The sequence below is a fragment of the Pelophylax lessonae genome (genome assembly GCF_965119305.1).
Source record: "Pelophylax lessonae genome assembly, chromosome: 8".
NCBI lineage: Eukaryota > Metazoa > Chordata > Amphibia > Anura > Ranidae > Pelophylax > Pelophylax lessonae.
The window spans coordinates 272,875,288-272,899,076 of NC_138775.1; the positions used below are offsets into that span (position 1 = coordinate 272,875,288).

Below are 23,789 nucleotides of genomic sequence, written 5' to 3' on the forward strand. Positions count from 1 at the left end.
CACATAGAGGTCGGTGTTCCCTGTGCTGGTCAGTGTGTGGCACATAGAGGTCGGTGTTCCCTGTGCTGGTCAGTGTATGACTGATAGAGGTCGGTGTTCCCTGTGCTGGTCAGTGTATGGCTGATAGAGGTCGGTGTTCCCTGTGCTGGTCAGTGTGTGGCACATAGAGGTCGGTGTTCCCTGTGCTGGTCAGTGTGTGGCACATAGAGGTCGGTGTTCCCTGTGCTGGTCAGTGTATGGCACATAGAGGTCGGTATTCCCTGTGCTGGTCAGTGTATGACACATAGAGGTCGGTGTTCCCTGTGCTGGTCAGTGTATGGCTGATAGAAGTCGGTGTTCCCTGTGCTGGTCAGTGTAAGGCACTGCAGTAGTCCTCTATGGACTGGGAGGTAGGCAGGCAGGGGAGGTGCAGCAGAGCCCGGCGGAGGGGAGGGGGTCACGTGATGCTGAGGCTGCGGCAGCGGCTCGCCTGCTCATAGTGTGTTGGTCGCTCAGTCTCCGCTCTCTCCGGCGATTCTCCGCTCTCTCCGGTGCAGCCATGGCGGGGGCGATCATAGAGAATATGAGCACCAAGAAGTTGTGTCTGGTCGGCGGCGTGCTGCTCGTCTTCCAAGTGCTGGCATTCCTGGTGGGGGGGCTGATCGGTGAGTGGCGGCTTCCAACAAACTTTTCTCCCGGGGTTCCCAGATCCCTTCCTCGGCCCGGATCCTAACCTCCTAAAAACTGGCCGGGGGGGAAACTGCCCCCCCCTCTTCTCCTCCCTTCCCGACACACAGCACAGGGGGGGGGGGGGCACCGGGAAGGGTGCAATGCTACAACTTTCCTAAAGAATAAGAAAAGTTTACTTTGTAACTTGTGTGAGATCCTCATCCTGCCTTTGTTGGGGGATCCTCACCAGGAAGGGTGGGCTGCCTCCTGTGATCACTCCTCCAGACACCCCCCCCCCTATAAAACAACCCCAACCTTCTTCATCTATCCCCCCCCCCCTTTATACAACACCCCCCCCCCCCCTTATCTACCCCCCTACCCACCTTTGCTGGGTGCAGGCACTCCTTGTGTACTGTGTTCTTCAGACCCCCCCCCCCCCAACATAAAAAAAAATCCCCAGCCTTCATCTATGCCCCCCTTTATACACCCCCCATCTCATCTACCCCCTAGCCCCCTTTCCTGGGTGCAGGCACTCCTTGTGTACTAATGTTCTTCAGACCCCCCCCCCCCACATAAAAAAATCCCCAACCTTCATCTATGCCCCCCTTTTTTAACTCCCCTTTTTAACCCCCCCCCCATACCCCCCTTTCCTGGGTGCAGTAAACACTCTCTGTGCTAATTAATATTCCTCAGACCCCCCCATTAAAAACATCCCCAACCTTCATCTATGGGCCCCTTTATTCACCCCCATACCCCCTTTCCTAGGTGCAGGCACTTCGTGTGCACTATTGTTCTTCAGACCCCCCCCCCCCCCATAAAAAAATCCCCAGACTTCATCTATGCCCCCCTTTATACAACCCCCCTTTTTTAACCCCCCCCCTTTTCTGGGTGTAGGCACTTCCTGTGCACTAATGTTCTTCAGACCCCCCCACATAAAAGAAAAAAAAATCCACAGCCTTCATCTGTGCTCCCCCCCCTTTATACACCCCCTCCTTTTTAACCCCCATACCCCCCTTTCCTGGGTGCAGGCACTTCCTGAGCACTAATGTTCTTCAAACCCCCCCCCCCCCCCACATAAAATCCCCAGACTTCATCTATGCCCCCCTCCCTTTATACAACCCCCCTTTTTTAACCCCCCTTTCCTGGGTGTAGGCACTTCTTGTGCACTAATGTTCTTCAGACCCCCCCACATAAAAAAAAAAAATCCACAGCCTTCATCTATGCTCCCCCCCCTTTATACACCCCCTCCTTTTTAACCCCCATACCCCCCTTTCCTGGGTGCAGGCACTTCCTGAGCACTAATGTTCTTCAAACCCCCCCCACATAAAATCCCCAGACTTCATCTATGCCCCCCTCCCTTTATACAACCCCCCTTTTTTAACCCCCCTTTCCTGGGTGTAGGCACTTCCTGTGCACTAATGTTCTTCAGACCCCCCCACATAAAAGAAAAAAAAATCCACAGCCTTCATCTGTGCTCCCCCCCCTTTATACACCCCCTCCTTTTTAACCCCCATACCCCCCTTTCCTGGGTGCAGGCACTTCCTGAGCACTAATGTTCTTCAAACCCCCCCCCCCCACATAAAATCCCCAGACTTCATCTATGCCCCCCTCCCTTTATACAACCCCCCTTTTTTAACCCCCCTTTCCTGGGTGTAGGCACTTCTTGTGCACTAATGTTCTTCAGACCCCCCCACATAAAAAAAAAAAATCCACAGCCTTCATCTATGCTCCCCCCCTTTATACACCCCCTCCTTTTTAACCCCCATACCCCCCTTTCCTGGGTGCAGGCACTTCCTGAGCACTAATATTCTTCAGACCCGTCCCCCCCCCCCATAAAAAAATCCCTACGCCCCCATTTTATTTAACCCCCCATACCCCCCTTTCCTGGGTGCAGGCATGTCCTGTGCACTAATGTTCTTTAGAACCCCCCCCACATAAAAAAATTCCCCAGAGTTCATCTATGCCCCCCTTTTTACAACCCCCCCTTTTTTTAACCCCCCTTTCCTGGGTGCAGGCACTTCCTGTGCACTAATGTTCTTTAGAGCCCCCCCCCCCCCCCCACCACATAAAAACATCCCCAACCTTCATCTATGCCCCCCTTATTCCCCTTTATACCCCCCCCCCCTTTCCTGGGTGCAGGCACTCTCTGTGTACTAATGTTCTTCAGACCACCCCTTATGTTTTTAATTATCCAGAATCTATTTCCCATGTACGTTTTTATTCTGATTTATTTATTTTATAAATCCTGTGTTTTTTTTTTTTTATTGTATGGTCTCTTTTTTACCAGCACTTTTGTTTAAATAAAAGGAATGCCCCTTTGGGGGTTGTTGTAAGGGACCCCTCCCCAGGTTACTCGGACCCTAGCTGAGAGTTTGTGGGGCTATGACTCGCTGTTTTTTGTTTTGTATTCATATCTTTGTTTGTCGTTATACATTTTTATTGTATTATGCTTTACAGCAAGATGCATATGAATGAATTTAATTAAACCAATTGTGCTTGAGGTCATTGTAGCCGTATTAATTATTAGCTGCATTAAACCAATTGGAATGTTTAAATACATTTTAAAGGTCTGCACACATGACAGATAAAAGCAGGATTCACATATTTTAGATTCTCCTTTTTTTTTTATATATATATATATATATATATTTTTTTTTTTTTTATCTGCATATATGACACAGATAAAAGCAGGACTCCCATATTCATGTGTTTTTTTTTGTTTTTGTTTTTTTTTCTTCATATTTTATTTTTTAATATTTTTATTTGCATACATGACACAGATAAAAGCAGGACTAATATTTTTATGTTTATTTTCATTTTATTATATTTTTATCTACATGCATGACACAGATAAAAGCAGGACTCCCATATTCATGTTTTTTTTTTTCTTTTTATCTGCATATATGACACAGATAAAATTAGGACTCGCATATTTTTTTTTTTTTTTTTCCTTTTTCATATGTTATTTTAATATATTTGTCTGCATACACAACATCAAAAAAAAGCTAGACTTACACATTTTAGGTTTTCTTGGTTTTTCTATATTTTATTACATTTTTTTTCTGCATACATGACACATGTAAAAGCAGGACTCTGTTTTCTTTGTTTTTTTTTTTTTATATTTTATTTTTTTTTAGCTATTATTACTATCCTATTGTGTCAATTGTTATGCATTTGTTTTCCTTTTTATTATTCATGGCTGTTACGCCATAGTTGATCAAACTGCATATAAGTAAATTTAAAATTATTTTTTTAAATCGTATTTTATACATTTACACTATTAAGACAAGCTGCCATAGAGGGCGCAAGACAAAAACTATTAATCATACATATTAGTTAAACCAGAGTAAAAGAGAGAAATACATTGCAAGTACTTTTTTATTATGCTGTTTGGCTGAAGTTGATCAAACTGTATATGGGTAAATTTAAAATAATGATTCTCCTTTTTTTTTATCAGATTTTATTTAAAGAAAATGTTATACATTTACACATTGCCATACAGGACGCAATCCAAAAACAAGAAAAAAAAATATTAATCTTACATAATATTTAAACCAGAGTAAAATAAATAAATAAATATTTTGCGAATACCCCTATAGAAAAAAACAAACTAGAAAAAAACAAAACAAAAAAAAAAACTATCAGGGATCTTACAAAAATTAAAATTGTTCAAATACTTTTTTGTTTTGCATGCCTGGCATAGAAAAATAGGGCATGCACATTTTGTTTTTAATGCATTCCTATGTTTTTTTAATTATTATACAAGATTTATATAACGCCAACAATTTGTGCAGCGCTTTACAGAATAGTGAGGAAGACAGTGCAGTTGCTCTACAATCCTAGACAAGTGGGGTTGGCTGACCCTGCGCATGAGAGTTTACAATCTTTTTATTGTTTGTATACTTTTTGCATTGCTGCTCCAAGGATTTGGCAGTTTTTGTGTTGTTTTGTTTTTGTTTTATGTTGTTGACCTTTGCTGGTGGTTAATGCAGCCTGTGATGTAGTTTGTAATGCACACAATGTGATAATGTTGCAATTTCTATTTATGCTTGCTAAATATTTAGCAAAATTGTTTATTTTTGGATAGCTTAGTAGTAAGTTGTCACATTCCATTGAGATTCTGCAATGTTAAGGAGACTTATCTCCAGTTCCTACCTCCTTTTCTTCTTTTTTTTTTTTTTAATTAAATCCTTTTGTTATCAATGCATAACAAATGTTAATATTGACTTAAAAAAAAGAAAAAGAAAAACTTAAGTCAATATTAACATTTGTTATGCATTGATAAAAAAAAAAAAAAAATATATATAATTTTTTTTTCTTATATACAGCATGAGGCTGTTTTACATTTTGTGATATGACAATTAGTTCCTAGGATGGAGACACCACAACACTTGGGGGGGTTTACTAAAACCGGAGAGTGCGAAATATGGTGCAGCTCTGCATAGGAACTAATCGGCTTCAAGGCTTTAGCCCCAGTTCACATTTGTGCGATTGCGGAGATCGCATGTAATTCGGAGCGCACTGCTCCTAAATTACATACGATCTCATGTGCGGTGCGAATTTCAGCCATACACTTTGTGTGCCGGTTCACATTTGTGCGATGCGGGAACGGTGGGAATATGCAGCGTGATCCCGCATCGCATCCGCACCTCTGGCAGTTCACATTGCCATATGCGATACGCAGGGGGTGCCAATTAAAAGTTAACGACACCTCCAGTTGCGATCGCATATCGCAGTGCGATCTGCAAGTTCGCACAGAATCAGATCACACTAGTGTGAACCACTATGCGATCCGATTCTGCTGCGGATAAAAAAAAGCCTCATGTGCGAGTTTATTGCGGATGCGGTGCGAATTCAGCCATACAAAGTGTATGGCTGAAATTCGCACCGCACATGAGATCGCATGTAATTTAGGAGCAGTGCGCTCTGAATTGCATGCAATCTCCGCAATCGCACAAAAGTGAACTGGGGCTTAATGATTTCATTTGCACTGCATCCGCACTAAACTTGCACATTAGGCTTTTTTTTATCCGCAGCAGAATCGGATCGCATGGTGGTTCACACTAGTGCGATACGATTCTGTGCGAACTTGCTGATCGCACTGCGATATGCGATCGCAGCTGGGGGTGTCGTTAACTTTTAATTGACACCCCCTGCGTATCGCATATAGCAGTGTGAACTGCCAGAGGTGCGGATGCTGCATATTCACAGCGTTCCCGCATCGCACAAATGTGAACCGGCACTTACTGTTAAAGCTTAACTGAACAAGCTGAAGATAGAAGCTGATTGGCTATCATGCACAGCTGCACCAGATTTTTCACTCCCCGGTTTTAGTAAATCAACCCCATAGCTTTTAAGTAAACCTGTCAAGGGGGCTGGCTTTGTTACCTTATGAAAATGTAACAATGTTTCCATAAATTAAAGGAAAGAAAATTGCTTGATTCCCCCATCAACACTGACTGTGTTGATGGGGGAATTCCTTTACGCTGTGCTATTGTATTCTGACAGCGGGAGGCTTCCCCGCCATCGGAATACAATGAACTGCTGAACCTGCCATATTTTGATCTGTTTATGGCCTGCTTTAGTTTACTTGCTGTATACCAGGGGTCTTTAAACTACGGCCCTCCAGCTGTTGCGGAACTACACATCCCATGAGTCATTGTAAAACTGTGACATTCACAGACATGACAAGGCATGATGGGAATCGTAATTCCTGAACAGCTGGAGGGCCATAGTTTGAAGACCCCCTGCTGTATACAGATGACACCCCACCATTCTGAGCTATCTATACACCTATAGATCCTCCAAACAGTGCAGATGGATGAATCGCCCTGACGGCTATTGTTTTCTTACAGCCAGCACCAGTGGCTGTCAAGAATACCCAGAGTGACTGCATCTGGTTGGGGGACCCTTTTTGGCTCAAAATTTTCCTCCTTGCTCCATTGACAAAAGTCCATTAAAAATGGACTTTTGTCAAGCAATGTGATGCCAATGGGGCCACTTATGGCTTGAATCCATAGCTGTGTATGGTAGATGTTAGAAACGCTCTGAGTCATCGATCTGGTAAAAGCTTCAGGAATGTCTGAAGTCTTTATCTTCATACTTGTTGCGGGTCAGTGACTAAAGTATTGAGACGTGAATCTCAGGAAACCGGTATACTCCTAGGGAATCCATCCATGGATATGTCCATGTTTGGTAGGTTAAAGCTAAACGCAAGGCAAAGAAAAAATCCTCCCTTACAGTGGGGCCGCCTCTGCACTGCAAGGGTTAAATGCTTATGTAGCACTACTCCCTGGGGAGCTGCTGGTGACGGGTTCCCCTGGGTTACCCATAGCAACAGTTCAATAGTTCAGCGACTTTAGTGTGCCTGGCTCAGTCAAGAAAAAGTCTAATGCCCCGTACACACGTGCAGATTATCTGCAGACTTTTGTCTGCAGACTTACCTTTTCTATGTAGTGCAAGGGCCTGCCGGATTGCATACAAATTGAAAGTGTTTAGGTTTGACCTCATATTATATGGTTTTGGTAAGTCTGCAGACAAAAGTCTGCAGATAATCTGCACGTGTGTATGGGGCATTAGAGTTTTTGTGGTTTTATTGAGAACTTGGATAGGAGAAGGGCATGAGTGGGATACTCCAACTTGAATAAACAATGCACAATTTGCTGGGACATCTAACTGTACTTGAGTGCAGCAAGGCCGCTGCTTCACCTTGTCAATAGCGATGAAGTAGTAATAAATGAACCTCTTTAGATAAGCTGTACTGCAGAACACACTTTAGGGCCCTTCCTGGCACCCCCTTTTGTTCCTACTCTTCAGGGCTTTCTGCATGGCACACCCTTTACTGTCATACTCTCCGTATGAGCTAGCTCCTTGATCCCCTGACTTCACTGGAGTGGCCCCCCTTCCTGGGCCAGACCCTTTGGCAAGTCCCTCAGTACTCGCTGACACTGTTTTTCCCAAAAGACTCTGCCAGCAGCTCCACCGTCAGTTACACTGGATCCTCTGCAGCTCAGCTCCACACCTGGTTCACTTGGGCTGACCGCCTAAGACCACCTTCCTCACACACTGCAGGAGGAGAGACAGCCGTCCACCTCCTCCTGGGACTCTGTTTCCCGCCAAGGATGCCCTGTCACATGTCCCCTCAATATTTATGGTCAATCCCAGGATGCATTGCGAGAATGCCCTCCCACTGGGACTGCCATAAAACATGTCACTGGCTAGGTTTCCTCCACTGTCCAACAAGCCCCCTCATTGGATGCAGTAGGGACACTCCCTCAGACCTAGTGAATCACCTGGAAACATATGACAGGCAACTTAATAGATAAGGCTCCCCTGATAAGCAGCAGGAGCAATAAATGCTTTACCTAGCACCTGCCTAAGTAGGAGGGTGCAACACTTATTTAGGTCTAGGACACATGTGGCCCTCGCACCCAGGGCTTTTTTTCAGCAAGAACGTAGTGGAATGCCGTTCCGCCACCTCCAGCTCTTGCAGATCCCTGTCTACCTTGCATACACTCACAGCCAGGCAGATGAAATGAGGAAGCTTTTTTTTTTTTTTTTTGGGGGGGGGGGGGCACTCTAGACACTCCTGAAATCTGCACACCGCGTACTTCTTATCTCTGCACCCTGTAAATACATGCACAGGTGGATTATACAGAACGCCTCCAGGTTGCCATATTGCATTTTGCAGAAAACTACAGAGCTGCAGATTGAAAAGGAAAGGTCATTTTTAATAACATTCAATTAAGAAATGCAGGAGATTTACTAATGCCGGCCATACACGGAATTATTTTATATCCTGCAACCACGGAAAATAAATTTGCTCGATTTCACCCATCAACACAGACAGTGTTAATGCAGGAATCCCTCCTGCCAGGTCTTTGTCTTCTCCCGGCGGCGGAAGCCGTCCTGGCTGGGAGAAGACAATGATTTTTGGCCGCTAGCGATAATCGCATGGAAAACATGGCATGCTGGTTGTACCCAAGTTGATAAATAGATCAACATGGTACATTCAGCCTGCCCATACAGGGTTCGAATCTCGGCTGGTTCCTGGCTAAAACTGGTGCAGCTGTGCATGGTAACCCAATCAATTTCCAGGTTTTAGGCTGGGTTCACACATATACGATGCAGGAACCAGTGCTATTCCTGTGCGGGTTTTCGCATCGCTTGTCTCCTGCAGGCACTTCACACTGCCAATATGCGAACTGCTGCGGGTGTCAATACAAAGTTAATGACACTCACGGATCGGATCGCAGTGCGAACTGTGAAATGGTGCAGGAATCCGATTGTTTGGATTAGAGATCGACCGATTATCGGCAAAGCCGATATATCAGGGGCCGATCTGCACGTTCCCCGTTCTATCGGCCCCTGAGGTTACCGATATTGCCGATATTTCAGGAAAGTGCTGTACCGGAGTGATGCCTGCAGCTAGAGTCATCACCCCGGTACCAGCGTCCATAGCCAACGGTCGGCTGTCTTGTAATGACAACCGATGCGGCTGAGAAGCCACTCGGCTGTCATTACAAAGAGCGTGAGGGGATGCCAACTTCCGCGGCTCGCCCGGGTCTCCCGTGCCACCGGGAGACCCAGGCAACCAGCCTGCACGGCCGCCGAAGACCCGATAAAAGCCGCATTCGGCTCTGATCGGGTCTCCATGTAAAAACCCGGAAGTGATGTCATGACATCACTTCCAGGTACTCTGCGCCACATTTTTGACAGCATTCAAAACAGCCAAACTTGGCATTTTGAATGCTTTTAAGTGCAGAGGAGGGGTTTGGGGTCTTTAAGACCCCCAGATCCCTCCACAAGAGTACCTATAAATAAAAAAAAAAAAAAAAAAAAAAATGTTTAATGTACGAAAATAGACGCGATAACTTTTGTGCAAACCAATCAATATGCACTTATTGGGTTTGTTTTTTGTTTTTTTACCAAAAATATGTAGCAGAAAACAAATTGGCCTAAAATGATGAAAAAATAAAATTTTTGTACATTTTATTTTTTATTTGGGAATGTCATATAGCAGAATGTGAAAAATATTGTTTTTTTTTTTGTTTATAGCACAAAAAATAAAAATCGCAGAGGTGGTCAAATACCACCAAAAGAAATCTCTATTTAGGGAGGGGGGGGGGGGGGAGGACATCAATCTTATTGGCGTACAGCTTCGCATGACTGCACAATTGCCAGTTAAAATAACGCAGTGCCGAATCGCTAAAAAAGGCCTGGTCATTAAGGAGGAAAAAAACCTTCTGGGGCTGAAGTGGTTATAGCGGAGCTCCACCCAAATATGGAAGCTTGGCTTTACTGCTTCCTCGCCCCCCACATTTGGCACCTTTTCGAGGGGGGGGGGGATACCTATCAAAAAACAAGTTACCCGCTCCCACTTCCGTCTGACTTTACGTCATTTGCGGCCAGGCCCCCCCGCTGCCTTATGGGAGACACACAGGTCCGAGAAGACAGCGGGACCATTCAGAAAGTGCAGAGCGACTCGCGCATGCGCTGTAGGAAACAGGCTGTGAAGCCGCAAGGCTTCACTTCCTGTTTCCCTTAGTAAGGATGCCGGTGCCTGCACCCGGGGGCCGATGGATGGGTCGGCTTCAGGTGCCGACATTGTGGGCTCCCCGGACAGGTAAGTGCCCTAATATTAAATGTCAGCAGCTACAGTTTTTATAGCTGCTGACTTTTATTTATTTTTTTTTCCCCCAGGCTGGAACTCTGCTTATAGGAATACAGACCTGAAGAGAATTTTTCTTCTTTTCCTGGAAAGCGGCTAATAAGCGCATCAATCTTTTTTTGTTTCGGTGAAACTGTAACTTTTTTTTTTTTTTTTTTCATCTCTTTGACTTTATTTACTTCCTAATTGTCATCCTGTATTGCTAACACAAATAACATGCTCCAGCACGAGCTTCCTTTTCTCCTCCTTAAATTCCAGCATTCATTTCAAAGCCGGGAGTGTCAATTACAGCACTTTACACAGGAAGCCCATACTCAGCGCTCGGCGACTTTTATTGTGTTGAATCAGGAAATTGTTGTGTCTGGCCCTAAGGCTGTCACATGGAGAACCTGCAAATAATGAACTTCAACTTCATATGGAATGGGAGGGGAACGCTGACCCATCATCATAATTGTATTATATTTTATCATTTTATTTTATTTTTTTACAATGTCACTGACTATGACTCTGTCCATTCAGAAAAGGAAGGAGCTGGTAAATTACATATTTACTGACCCCTTCCTGGTTCTCTATTGTGACACATCCCCCCGCAGCAGCAAGCAGGAGAGGGGAGCGAGCACAGTGGGTTGGACCAGGGGAGCACACAGGGGCCCAGAGACAGCAGAACACAAGTGAACTGGATAGGAGGAGTGGCGGGGGCAGCATACAGAGGGAATAATCTCCTCCATTTTCCTCCTGCAGCTACAGGAGGAAAAAGGAGGACAGTGATTTCCTCCTTCTTTTTTCCCACCCTCTTATCCAGGTGTACAGGGGAGCTGCACAGGCCCCCTGGAGCATGGGACCCCTGCCCCCACCTTGTCTCTGTAGTCGGCAGCAGAGAGGACAGAACTCCTTTGCCAGATCCTGCACTCCTCTGTGCAGCTGCAGAAAAAAGGCTCATCTTTGACCAGCACCCCCCCCCCCTCCTCAGCAGTCCACAGCAGATAGGAGGGCAGAACTCTTGCAGATCTTGCGCCTCTCTGTTCAGCTGCACACCACCTTGCCTTTGCCTCCCCTGGTCTCAGCATTCAGCAGACTCTGGAAGCTGACTCCAGCCTTCCTCTGGTTCTCCTCCAGACCCTGCACTTATTCCCAGATCCCCCCGCATCTCCTTCCTGGCAGCAGCACACAAGGTAAGGGGGTGCATTGGGATGTAAGGAAGGGTGGGTGACTCTTGTCTTCTGATGGTGGGGGGGGGGGGGTTCTTGATATCCCATGTAAGGGGGTGGGGGGTTCTCTGAACATCTAATCCTACAGATATAACCGGCCCTTTGAGGGCAACCATAATGCTGATGTGGACCGCAATGAAATGAAGTTTGACACACCTGCGTTAGAAAGAAGCCCTCCAGCAGTGCCTGCACACTACTGAGGCAGCTGACATCTTCCCCGGTGTTTGTTCCGGGTTCGCTGGCTAAGGCACTGGGAGTGGCCGAACCCGCGATGACGTCACACCTGCGCGGGAGCCACTGTTCACGGCATGGGCTCTGTAGGTCCGGCACGGTAAGCCAGACCTTCAGAGTGCATGGGCCCATGATGTCATCGGCTGCATGCACTCTGAAAATCTCCTAAACGGTGCAAGTTTAGGAGATATTTACAGTACCTAGAGGAGAGCCTTATTATAGACTTGCCTGTAGGTACAAGTAAAAACGAAGACTTCCACTTTAAGGCTGATTTCACACTGCTCTATTGCAAAAATGCATATGTGTTATTGATGCATTTCCAGTGCATTTTTCTTGGTGCTTTTTACCCAGCATGCACCTGTGAAACTTGGACATGTGACTCCAAAAACACAACAAAAAACGCAGGTGCATTTTTAGGTGCGTTTTTTGCCGCATTTTTTATTTATTTCAATGAGGACCTGCATTTTTGGTGCAGTTTTTATAAATTTGAAAGATGCAGCATGCAGGACTTTTGAAAATGCAATGCACCTGCAGTGCAGTGGTGGGAAGAGTCACATAGCTACATAGTTATTCAGGTTGAAAAAAGGCAAGTCCATCTAGCTCAGGGATCTTCAAACTATGGCCCTCCAGCTGTTATGGAACTACACTTCCCATGAGGCATTGTAAGTCCCCGTTCACATTAGGTCGCTCCGACTTAGGGGGCGACCTGTGAAGTCGCGTGCAGCACGACTTCGGCGCGACTTGCACGGACTTCACATAATGCAAGTCAATGCAAGTCGCCTCCAGGTCGCCCCCAAGTAGTACAGGACCCTTTTTCTAAGTCGGAGCCACTTGTGTGGCTCCTATTAGAACGGTCCTGTACTACACAGTGAGAGCGACGGTGCACGACTTGCCAGGCTGACCAAGTCGTACCAGTGTGAATGGACACTAAAACTCTTGCATGCCCAGACATGACAAGGCAGGATGGGAATTGTAGTTCCTGAACAACTGGAGGGCCATAGTTTGAAGACCCCAAGTAGCTCAACCAAAACAAGTTGAATCCCATAGGATATTACAATGGTGAAAGCAACATGAAAGCAGCCTACAGGAGAAAGAAAAAATGTTTCCTCCTGCCTGCAGCAGACTGATATCAATATCTCGGTCAGTTGCGCTGCAGTGCCTATGTGCTCTCCAATGGGAGGAGAGAGCAGAGTGACAGAGAGGAGTCATTGGTCTGTTGCTTCTACTTACTTCACTTGTAATTTATTGCAATGTTTAATTAATATAATTCGTTTTTTTTTTTTTACAGGGCAGGGATGACCGCAGCGCTGTGGGAAGGGGGGGGGGCACACAAGGAGAGGGGGGATCAGAAGCTGGCAGAACAGGGGGGGATCGGTGTGGGAGAAACAATTACAGGAATGATGCCCTGTGTCTGTCTCTCTCCCCGCAGGAGGGTGAAACTGGCTTTCAGCTGCTGCAGAGAGCCGCACAGGGCTTCCTTCTATACTTGACCCCGCCCGACTGCACCGATTCCCTATGCTGTTGGGGCCCCCCTGTGTGCCTGGGCCCCCTACAGGAGGGATCGATCTGCCAATCCCCGCTGAGCAGGCGGATGAAGGTCGGTCTCCGCTCTGTGTGCTAAGACGGAGCTGTCAGATCCGCGCTCTCCCTTATGGGAGATCGGATGAGAACGGACCGCCTGTCCGATTTCATCCAAACTGATCCTCCAGGCGGAGGGAAAATAGGGTTTCCATCCGTCCGGATTTCACGGACAGGATCGGATAGCAGCGGGTGTCAGTGGAGAGATCTGATCAGGTCCGCCTCAAAAACTGACAGGCTGATCGGATCGTAAAGCCCGTGTGAAAGCAGCCTTACAGAGCCGTTCTCTGCTTACTCACAGCTATCTAAAAAAAAAAAATCCACAATAAACACAATGTTTTACAATGTATCATTTCCTTCTTTTAGATCAAAAGAATGAACTTCCGTCTGTAAGGGAGGGCAGTTTAACCTCTTAAAGTCTAAGTATTGTTTGCTAGAAAATTACTTGGAACCCCCAAACATATTATATATAATATATATATATATATATATATTTTAGCAGAGACCATAGAGAATAAAATGGCGATCATTGCAGTCTGTAATTTGCGCAGAAGTCTTTCACACGCAGTTTTTTGGGAAAAAATACACTTTAATGAATTTAAAAAAAAAACTAAACAGTCAAGTTAGCCTCATTTATTTGTATGATGTGAAAGATGATGTTACGCTGAGAATCGTGATCTTTATTCTAAGCAAAAAAATCATTATTGTCATTTTATCTGGAATCGTGCAGCTCTAATATATATATAAATGTATTCTTGCTCAATAGCAGAACACTTTCTGTGTCTTAAACCTCATAGCTGGATATCTGCAGTGTGAAATCATCTAATGCACTGCTGCCTTTGTCTGCTAGTCTCACCAGATTTGGAGTGAGATTTGGTGATGTCACGGTTTTCCCCAGTCATCCTCCAGGACGGTCACATGAGAGAGATAGGCTCCACCTCCTGCAGGAAACACAAGCACATACGTTTAAAACAAGCCGCCCTAGGCTGCCCCTTCAGTTCTTGTTTCCTTCGTCCTGCAAACACAGCACCAGGGGATAACTCCCCAGTTTTTTGAGTCAAGCAACAGGAAGACAAAGCAATACTTCTCTCTAAAAAGGGAGAAAGACTCCATAGGAGTGGACTCACTAGGCTTCCCATGGTCATTCAGGCTGGGGTACGCTTTCCTGCCCATACAGCTAATCCCCAAAACACTCTGGAAGATCCGGACATAAAGGGCGAGAGTAATCCTGGTGGTGCCCTACTGGCCAAAAAGATCCTGGTTCTCGGCCCTGGGGAAAATGACAGAGGAATAACCCTGGACTCTGCCAATACAAGAAGACCTTCTTTTTCAGTTAGGAGCCCAACATCCCCAACTCCAAACCCTAAAGTTGACAGCGTGGCTATTGAACAGGGCACTCTACGGAGAAAGGGACTCACCCCAAGGGTGGTAGAAACTCTACTGAAAAGCAAAAAACCGGTTGCACAAAAAATCTATCGAAAAATTTGGAATAAATACTCCAATAACATGTGCCAGAAAAACAAAGACCTACAAGAGGTTGGCACAGTACTAGAATTCCTACTAGACGGAGCCGAAGCAGGACTGGCAGTACGCATCCTAAAAGTGCATACAGCAGCTCTCTCGGTTTTTCTGGACACCCAACTCAGCGTAAACCCTCTAATTAAACGCTTCTTCAAATCAATTTCCAGAACACGCTCATCGGAAGCCATAAATGTGGCTCCCTGGGATCTCTGCCTGGTGCTCAGAGTACTAACCCAAGCACCGTTCGAGCCAATCGCGGAAGCTTCTCTAAAAAATCTAACGCTTTCCTGGTGGCAATCATGTCTGCCAGAAGTGTCAGTGAACTTCAAGCCTTTTCCATAAAAGAACCTCTTCTCACGGTCTTTCCAGATAAACTAATACTGAAGACGGACCCACTATTCCTCCCCAAAGTCTCCTCAGACTTCCACCGTACGCAAGTTGTCTTGCCATCCTTCTGCCAAAATCCAGCAAACCAGGGAAAGGAAAAATTTGCATACCTGGACGTCCGAAGGTGCACCCTGACCTATCTGGAGGCCACCAGACAATTTAGAAAAGTCTCAAATCTGTTTGTACTATTCGGAGTTATCCATAAAGGAAAAACTGCCTCTAAAAGCTCCATCGCTTGATGGATTAGAAATACAATCAAAGCAGCCTATGACAGCCATGAATTAGCCAGACCAACAAACACGAAGGCTCATTCCACGCGCTCCATAGCCACGTCCTGGGCAGAGAGAGCTGGGGCTTCTATCGAGCAGATCTGCCGGGCAGCTATCTGGTCCAGTGATTCCACTTTTGTGAGACACTATAGGATCGACTTGGTCTCCGCCCAAGATCTAACCTTTGGTCGAAAGGTCCTGCAGGCGGTAGTCCCACCCTAGGTATGAATCTTTGGGGTCTCATGTGACCGTCCTGGAGGATGACTGGGGAAAGCTAGAGTTATTACCTGATAACTCCTTTTCCAGGAATCCTCCAGGACGGTAGACCCCCACCCTTATTGATGTAAGATACTAAGTCCATATATCAGCACATTCGTGTTTGACGACAAGGCAATCTTTATACAACTGAAGGGGCAGCCTAGGGTGGCTTGTTTTAAACTTGTGTGCTTGTGTTTTCCTGCAGCAGGTGGAGCCTATCTCTCTCATGTGACCGTCCTAGAGGATTCCTGGAAAAGGAGTTAACAGGTAATAACTCTAGCTTTCCTTGCTGGTGAGGAAGCTGCACCTGAATACCCGCAGTGCTTCTTCATTTTTTTTTGTTGGATCTGTGTTTTTTCCACCTCTCCTGACCGTTTATTACAGTCCATAATGGTGAAAAGATCAGCTGCTGGGAGCCCAGTGGCAGTTCTGGTGACTAGTTCTTTTTGCCTCTGCTTTTATTTATTTTTTATTTTTTTCAGGAGGGGGCGGGGTAGAGAGACTGTGATTTAATAGATGTAGTTACTGACCCATCACAAGTATAACAATAAGTCAATAAGTGAACTCATAACATCTGAAAACCTACAAGACTTGTCTGGGGTGAGTGATGACCACCTACAATACTTGTCCGGGGTGAGTGATGACCACCTACAATACTTGTCTGGGGTGAGTGATGACCACCTACAAGACTTGTCTGGGGTGAGTGATGACCACCTACAAGACTTGTCTGGGGTGAGTGATGACCACCTACAAGACTTGTCTGGGGTGACTGATGACCACCTACAATACTTGTCTGGGGTGAGCGATGACCACCTACAATACTTGTCTGGGGTGACTGATGACAACCTACAAGACTTGTCTGGGGTGAGCGATGACCACCTACAATACTTGTCTGGGGTGAGCGATGACCACCTACAATACTTGTCTAGGGTGAGCGATGACCACCTACAATACTTGTCTGTGGTGAGCGATGACCACCTACAATACTTGTCTGGGGTGACTGATGACAACCTACAAGACTTGTCTGGGGTGAGCGATGACCACCTACAATACTTGTCTGGGGTGAGCGATGACCACCTACAATACTTGTCTAGGGTGAGCGATGACCACCTACAATACTTGTCTGGGGTGAGCGATGACCACCTACAATACTTGTCTGGGGTGAGCGATGACCACCTACAATACTTGTCTGGGGTGAGTGATGACCACCTACAATACTTGTCTGGGGTGACTGATGACAACCTACAAGACTTGTCTGGAGTGAGTGATGACCACCTACAAGACTTGTCTGGGGTGAGTGATGACCACCTACAAGACTTGTCTGGGGTGACTGATGACCACCTACAAGACTTGTCTGGGGTGACTGATGACAACCTACAAGACTTGTCCGGGGTGACTGATGACCACCTACAATACTTGTCCGGGGTGACTGATGACCACCTACACTACTTGTCCGGGGTGACTGATGACCACCTACAATACTTGTCTGGGGTGAGGGATGACCACCTCCAATACTTGTCTGGGGTGAGTGACTCACAGTAATGAGGCCATTGGATCAACATGACAGCAAGACCCCTGAAATATTCTGAGGGAAAGGCTGGCAGTGGAGGCTCCATTACTTGCCCTGCTGGAAATTTCCTTTCATTATTATGTTGACTAATCTGCTCCGGCTTTTATTACTGTGTCACTTTTTATTGCGCTTTGATGTATTGATTTTGCTGTATTTTAGAATTTGGTTTTAAAGCACTCGGCTTGCACAGCTTTTGTGGATTGTCAGAGGCCGTGAGTTGCTCACCCAGGTTTATAGTGCCTTTGCCCTGTATAAATATGTCGGCTTTAGCGCCTGCAAGTCTTCTAATGATTTATAGCAGCAGTGACAACTGTGTGCAAAGTGCAGTGACCCTTCCCATCAATGTAGTTAACAAAATATATTCATAGGGGGCAGACACAAGAAGAGACCCCCACTATCTTTCCAAGTGCTCTGTTTAAGCTCTTGCCAACCCACTCACAGTAGATGTACTGCGATCGGGCAACGGCACAGCCAGGGGCTACTTCTGGTTTGATGGCATGCATGTGTGCACCCCCTGCTAACCCAAGCTGTTATTGGATACAGCATGTGTTTGGCAGCAGATTTCAGCCAATGACATGGGCTGAAACCTGCTGATCAGCTGTGTCTAATCACAGCACCGAGTTCTGTTATAAACACAGAGAACAGCGATCTGGTTGTTTTTTTTCTCCCTGAAAAGCAGGAAGAAAAATCAGCCAGATCAGTAAGTAAAAGCAGCACACATTAAACTTGTTAGGCACACAGTTAACCCCTTGGTTGCCCCTTGATGTTAACCCCTTCCCAGCCAGTGTCATTGGTACAGTATTATCACTGTATTAGTCACTAGCAGGGTTGGTGTCAGCCCAGGTTCACACTGCTCCAACATGAAAGTCACACGACTTCTGATCCGGCTTTTCCCTGCGGCTTCTGGTCCGGCTTTTCCCTGCGGCTTCTGGTCCGGCTTTTCCCTGCGGCTTCTGGTCCGGCTTTTCCCTGCGGCTTCTGGTCCGGCTTTTCCCTGCGGCTTCTGGTCCGGCTTTTCCCTGCGGCTTCTGGTCCGGCTTTGCCCTGCGGCTACTTGTCCGGCTTTGCCCTGCGGCTTCTGGTCCGGCTTTGCCCTGCGGCTTCTGGTCCGGCTTTGCCCTGCGGCTTCTGGTCCGGCTTTGCCCTGCGGCTTCTGGTCCGGCTTTGCCCTGCGGCTTCTGGTCCGGCTTTGCCCTGCGGCTTCTGGTCCGGCTTTGCCCTGCGGCTTCTGGTCCGGCTTTGCCCTGCGGCTTCTGGTCCGGCTTTGCCCTGCGGCTTCTGGTCCGGCTTTGCCCTGCGGCTTCTGGTCCGGCTTTGCCCTGCGGCTTCTGGTCCGGCTTTGCCCTGCGGCTTCTGGTCCGGCTTTGCCCTGCGGCTTCTGGTCCGGCTTTGCCCTGCGGCTTCTGGTCCGGCTTTGCCCTGCGGCTCCTGGTCCGGCTTTGCCCTGCGGCTCCTGGTCCGGCTTTGCCCTGCGGCTCCTGGTCCGGCTTTGCCCTGCGGCTCCTGGTCCGGCTTTGCCCTGCGGCTCCTGGTCCGGCTTTGCCCTGCGGCTTCTGGTCCCGGCTTTGCCCTGCGGCTTCTGGTCCCGGCTTTGCCCTGCGGCTTCTGGTCCCGGCTTTGCCCTGCGGCTTCTGGTCCCGGCTTTGCCCTGCGGCTTCTGGTCCCGGCTTTGCCCTGCGGCTTCTGGTCCCGGCTCTGCCCTGCGGCTTCTGGTCCCGGCTCTGCCCTGCGGCTTCTGGGACCGGCTCTGCCCTGCGGCTTCTGGGACCGGCTTTGCCCTGCGACTGCTGGTCCGGCTTTGCCATGCGACCTAATGTGACTTTTTACACTCTATGGAATTGAAGTCATGTCAGTCAGACCAAGTAGTGCAGGAACCTTTTCTAAAGTCGGAGCGACTTGTTTCGGATCGGTTAAGACAGCCCTCGTAGGGAAACATTAAATTTGACATGTCATGCGACTTGTGCTCTCACAAGTCAGATCCCATGTTGCACCAGTGTGAACCAGGTCTTAGGCTACTTTTCCACTAGTGCGACGCCAAAGTGCGACTTTGATGCAATTTTGATCTGACTTTCACACTGACTGAAAGTTGTATCAAAGTAGTGCAGGCACCTTTTTTAAAAGTCGCTGCAACTTTAAGTCGCATAGATTGGAATGGGTGCCGTTGTAATCAATAGGCTGACTAAGGGGTTATTTTGAGGGGGCGGGGGTTGTATTGTAAAGGGGTTCTTTGGAGGGGGGGGCTTTGTATTGTAAAGGGGTTATTTTGAGGGGGCGGGGGTTGTATTGTAAAGGGGTTCTTTGGAGGGCGGGGGGCTTTGTATTGTAAAGGGGTTATATTGGGGGGCTGTGTAATGTAAAGGGTTGTATGGGGGATGGGGCTGTGTAATGTAATGGGTTGGGTTCTATTGGGGGGGCTGTGTAATGTAAAGGGTTCCATGGGGGGGTGGGAGCTGTGTAATGTAAAGGGGGTCCAGGGGTAAGGGGGCTGTGTAATGTAACTGGGGTCCAGGGGTAAGGGGGCTGTGTAATGTAAAGGGGGTCCAGGGGTAAGGGGGCTGTGTAATGTAAAGGGGGTCCAGGGGTAAGGGGGCTGTGTAATGTAAAGGGGTCCAGGGGTACGGGGGCTGTGCAATGTAAAGGGGTCCAGGGGTACGGGGGCTGTGTAATGTAAAGTGGTACAGGGGCTGTGCAATGTAAAGGTGTCCAGGGGTAAGGGGGCTGTGTAATGTAAAGGGGTCCAGGGGTACGGGGCTGTGCAATGTAAAGGTTTCCAGGGTTACGGGGGCTGTGTAATGTAAAGGGGTCCAGAGGTAAGGGGGCTGTGTAATGTAAAGGGGTCCAGGGGTAAGGGAGCTGTGTCATGTAAAGGGGTCCAGGGGTAAGGGGGGCTGTGTAATGTAAAGGGGTCCAGGGGAACGGGGGCTGTGTAATGTAAAAGGGGGTCTCCATACATTTTACAGGTGACACGTCAATGGGCAGTTCGTCGCCTGGGGGGGGGTGCCAGATATAGGATCCGCCCCGGGTGCCAAATGCTCTAGGTACGCCCCTGCCCACTTCCCTGAAGCTCCGCCCCCTCTGCATAATTAATCTCTGCCTACTTATCATCAGATTATAGGGTCTACTCAATAAAGAGAGAATTACAGGAAATTTAAAAGGGAATTTGAAACTTGAGGCCAAAGTAGCAGAGTTGGAATAATTCTCCCATTCAGCTGCACTACTTCTGCCTAAAGTTTAAAATTCTCATCACAATTCCCTGCAATTCTAAAGTGTCAAATGTGCTCAGGTGTGACCATACAAAAAATGGAATATGTAAATATAAATAAAGTGCAAATAAGTACATTAAGTAAGAAAGTGCAAAGTGTAAATAAGTACATTGCCGGGACAATGTAAATTACCCGGGACTAGGGATGCACCAATCCGACTTTTTTGGAGCCGATACCGATATCTGGCGTTGTGAAATCACCGATACGGAACCGATCCGGAGCTACACACAAAGCAAGCGGCTGCAGTACAGAGCAGCTTCATGTGTGTGGCTCCTCCATTCACAGGCAGAGTGCATCTGATATCACTCCGCCTGTGAGCCGGGACTATACAGGAAGTAGCGGCTCCCATCCCATACTATTACTGCACCTAGTAAGGGATGGCTGAGCCGTTTCTCAGCAAAAACTGGATCGGCCCGTGGGACGGCTAAATTTTACCGATCTCCGATCCAGCTATTTTGTCCGGATCTGGCCTGATTTCCGATCCGAATATCGGATCGGTGCATCCCTACCCGGGACATGCTCCTCTTTGCCAGGACTGTCCCAGCAAGAACAGGACAGTTGGCAAGTAGGTGAGTGTGGTGTGAATCACATGCGATGTCTGACATCGCTGAAGTGTGAATCGGCACTAATCGGCAATCTGTAGAGTATCTGATGAAGAATTTATCACACCCAGACTGTCTGGAAGTTCGGGACCTTGTAGTTCTCCGTGCCTAAAAGTCACAGCATGCGAATCCTGATCGTAATACAGTTCAATCCTCTCCGTATTCATTCACATAATCCTCCCCGGCTCGATCTCCATTCCCTTTCTGGCTGGTTGGCCCCCGTGGCAGCGCAGAAGAATTTGGCCGCCTTGTCTCCGGCTCACAGAGGGAATGACTAAACCTCGGCCTTTGTGTTGTACAAGGTCATTGCTATTGTCCGGGCCAGACACAAACACCACATAATGCCTCTGGTATGCTTGAATACCTGAAGAGAAGAGTCCTCCAGCAGAGCTGAAACCCAATCTTTCATACCGTGCGGAATGTTTAGAGACAACGGAGTCGCCTAGTCGTAGCCTCAGGCCTACAAACTACCAGTTTGTTCACATTTCCTCCGTAGCTTTGTGAAATCTACAAATATTCGCCTTTCGTAACCACTTGCCACCCAGGCCAATTCTGACACTTGAAGAAAACGACAAGAGAAGGGCGCACCGACCTTGTACATTACCGCTAAAAAAGTTTAAAGGTAGCGTACAATATACTCACAAAAATAGGATATGTACAAGCATGTAGGAAATAGGGACTGCTCGCTTCCAGGACACTTCTCTACTGCTGGATAGCCTGATGGCGTCCTCACAACCTTGTATGGCTTACGTGTTTCGAAGGAGGCCCCTCTTCCTCAGAGCCAATGTTGCCACTCGCTTCAATTCTGACACTTCTCTCCTACATGTAAAAATCATCTTTTTTTTTTTTTTTGCTAGAAAATTATTCAGAATTTTTTAGCAGAGACCTTAGGGAATAAAATGGCGGTCGTTGCAACTTTTTAGGTCACAAGGTACAGTGGGGATCGAAAGTTTGGGCACCCCAGGTAAAAATTTGTATTAATGTGCATAAAGAAGCCAAGGAAAGATGGAAAAATCTCCAAAAGGGATCAAATTACAGATTAGACATTCTTATAATATGTCAACAAAAGTTAGATTTTATTTCCATCATTTACACTTTCAAACTTACAGAAAACAAACAAAATGGCGTCTGCAAAGGTTTGGGCACCCTGAAGAGTTAATATCTTTGGCAAGTATCACAGCTTGTAAACGCTTTTTGTAGCCAGCCAAGAGTCTTTCAATTCTTGTTTGAGGTATCTTTGCCCATTCTTCCTTACAAAAGTCTTCCAGTTCTTTGAGATTTCTGGGCTGTTTGTCACGCACTGCTCTTTTAAGGTCTATCCATAGATTTTCAATTATGTTGAGGTCAGGAGATTGTGAAGGCCATGACAAAACCTTCAGTTTACGCCTCTTGATGTAATCCCCCGTGGATTTCGAGGTGTGTTTAGGATCATTATCCATTTGTAGAAGCCATCCTCTCTTTAACTTCAGCTTTTTCACAGATGGCATCAAGTTACCATCCAAAATTTGCTGAAATTTTATTGAATCAATTTTTCCTTCTACTCGTGAGATGTTCCCTGTGCCACTGGCTGCAATACAACCCCAAAGCATGATTGATCCACCCCCATGCTCAACAGTTGGACAGAGGTTCTTTTCATTAAATTCTGTGCCCCTTCTCCAAACGTACCTTTGCTCATTCCGGCCAAAAAGTTCAATTTTAACCTCATCGGTCCACAGAACTTGTTTCCAAAATGCATCAGGCTTGTCTATATGTTCATTTGCAAAGTTCAAACGCTGATTTTTGTGGTGAGGACGTAGAAGAGGTTTTCTTCTGATGACTCTTCCATGAAGACCATATTTGTACAAGTATCTCTTTATAGTGGAATAGTGTACCACAACTCCAGTGTCTGCCAGATCTTTCTGGAGGGATCGTGCAGTCAAACGTGGGTTTTGAATTGTTTTTCTCACAATCCTGCGAGCTGTTCTGTCTGATATTTTTCTTGGTCTTCCAGATCTTGCTTTAACTTCCACTGTTCCTGATGACTGCCATTTCTTAATTACATTCCGAACAGAGGATATTGACATCTGAGAACGCTTTGCTATCTTCTTATAGCCTTCTCCAGCTTTGTGAGCGTCAACTATTTTCAGTTTTCTAGACAACTGCTTAGAAGATCCCATGGTGCATTTAAAACCTTTGAGACTGACATCACCTGGTCTTCCCAGACGATGATTGAGAACAATCCATGACACTGGCAGGTCTCAGCCTTGCAAAGGGGGCAGTGCATGCTATAAATTCTGCCAGGTGCCCAAACGTTTGCAGATGCCATTTTTTTGTTTTCTGTAATTTTGAAAGTGTAATGATGGAAAAAAATCTAACTTTTGTTGACGTATAATAAGAATGTCTAATCTGTAATTTGATTCCTTTTTAGAGATTTTTCCATCTTTCCTTGGCTTCTTTATGCACAATAATACAATTTTTTACCTGGGGTGCCCAAACTTTCGATCCCCACTGTATGTGTGCAGCAATTAAAAAAAAAAAAAAATACTTTTAACTACTTATATATTATAATACAGGTATAATGCGGCAGTCTGGCTCGGCTGCGTGA

At 46.6% G+C, this 23,789-nt stretch overlaps 1 protein-coding gene across 2 annotated transcripts in view; it reads left to right on the forward strand.

Moving 5' to 3' along the window:
- The first annotated feature begins 458 nt into the window (after positions 1–458).
- Positions 459–23,789, forward strand: part of WLS (Wnt ligand secretion mediator) — a 108,953-nt gene continuing 85,622 nt past the window's right edge. For both annotated transcript variants that reach the window (XM_082266491.1, XM_082266492.1), the window contains exon 1: positions 459–644. In XM_082266491.1, coding sequence (XP_082122617.1) covers positions 539–644 — 106 coding nt within the window. In that variant the 5' untranslated portion in view covers positions 459–538. The remainder of the gene's footprint in view (positions 645–23,789) is intronic.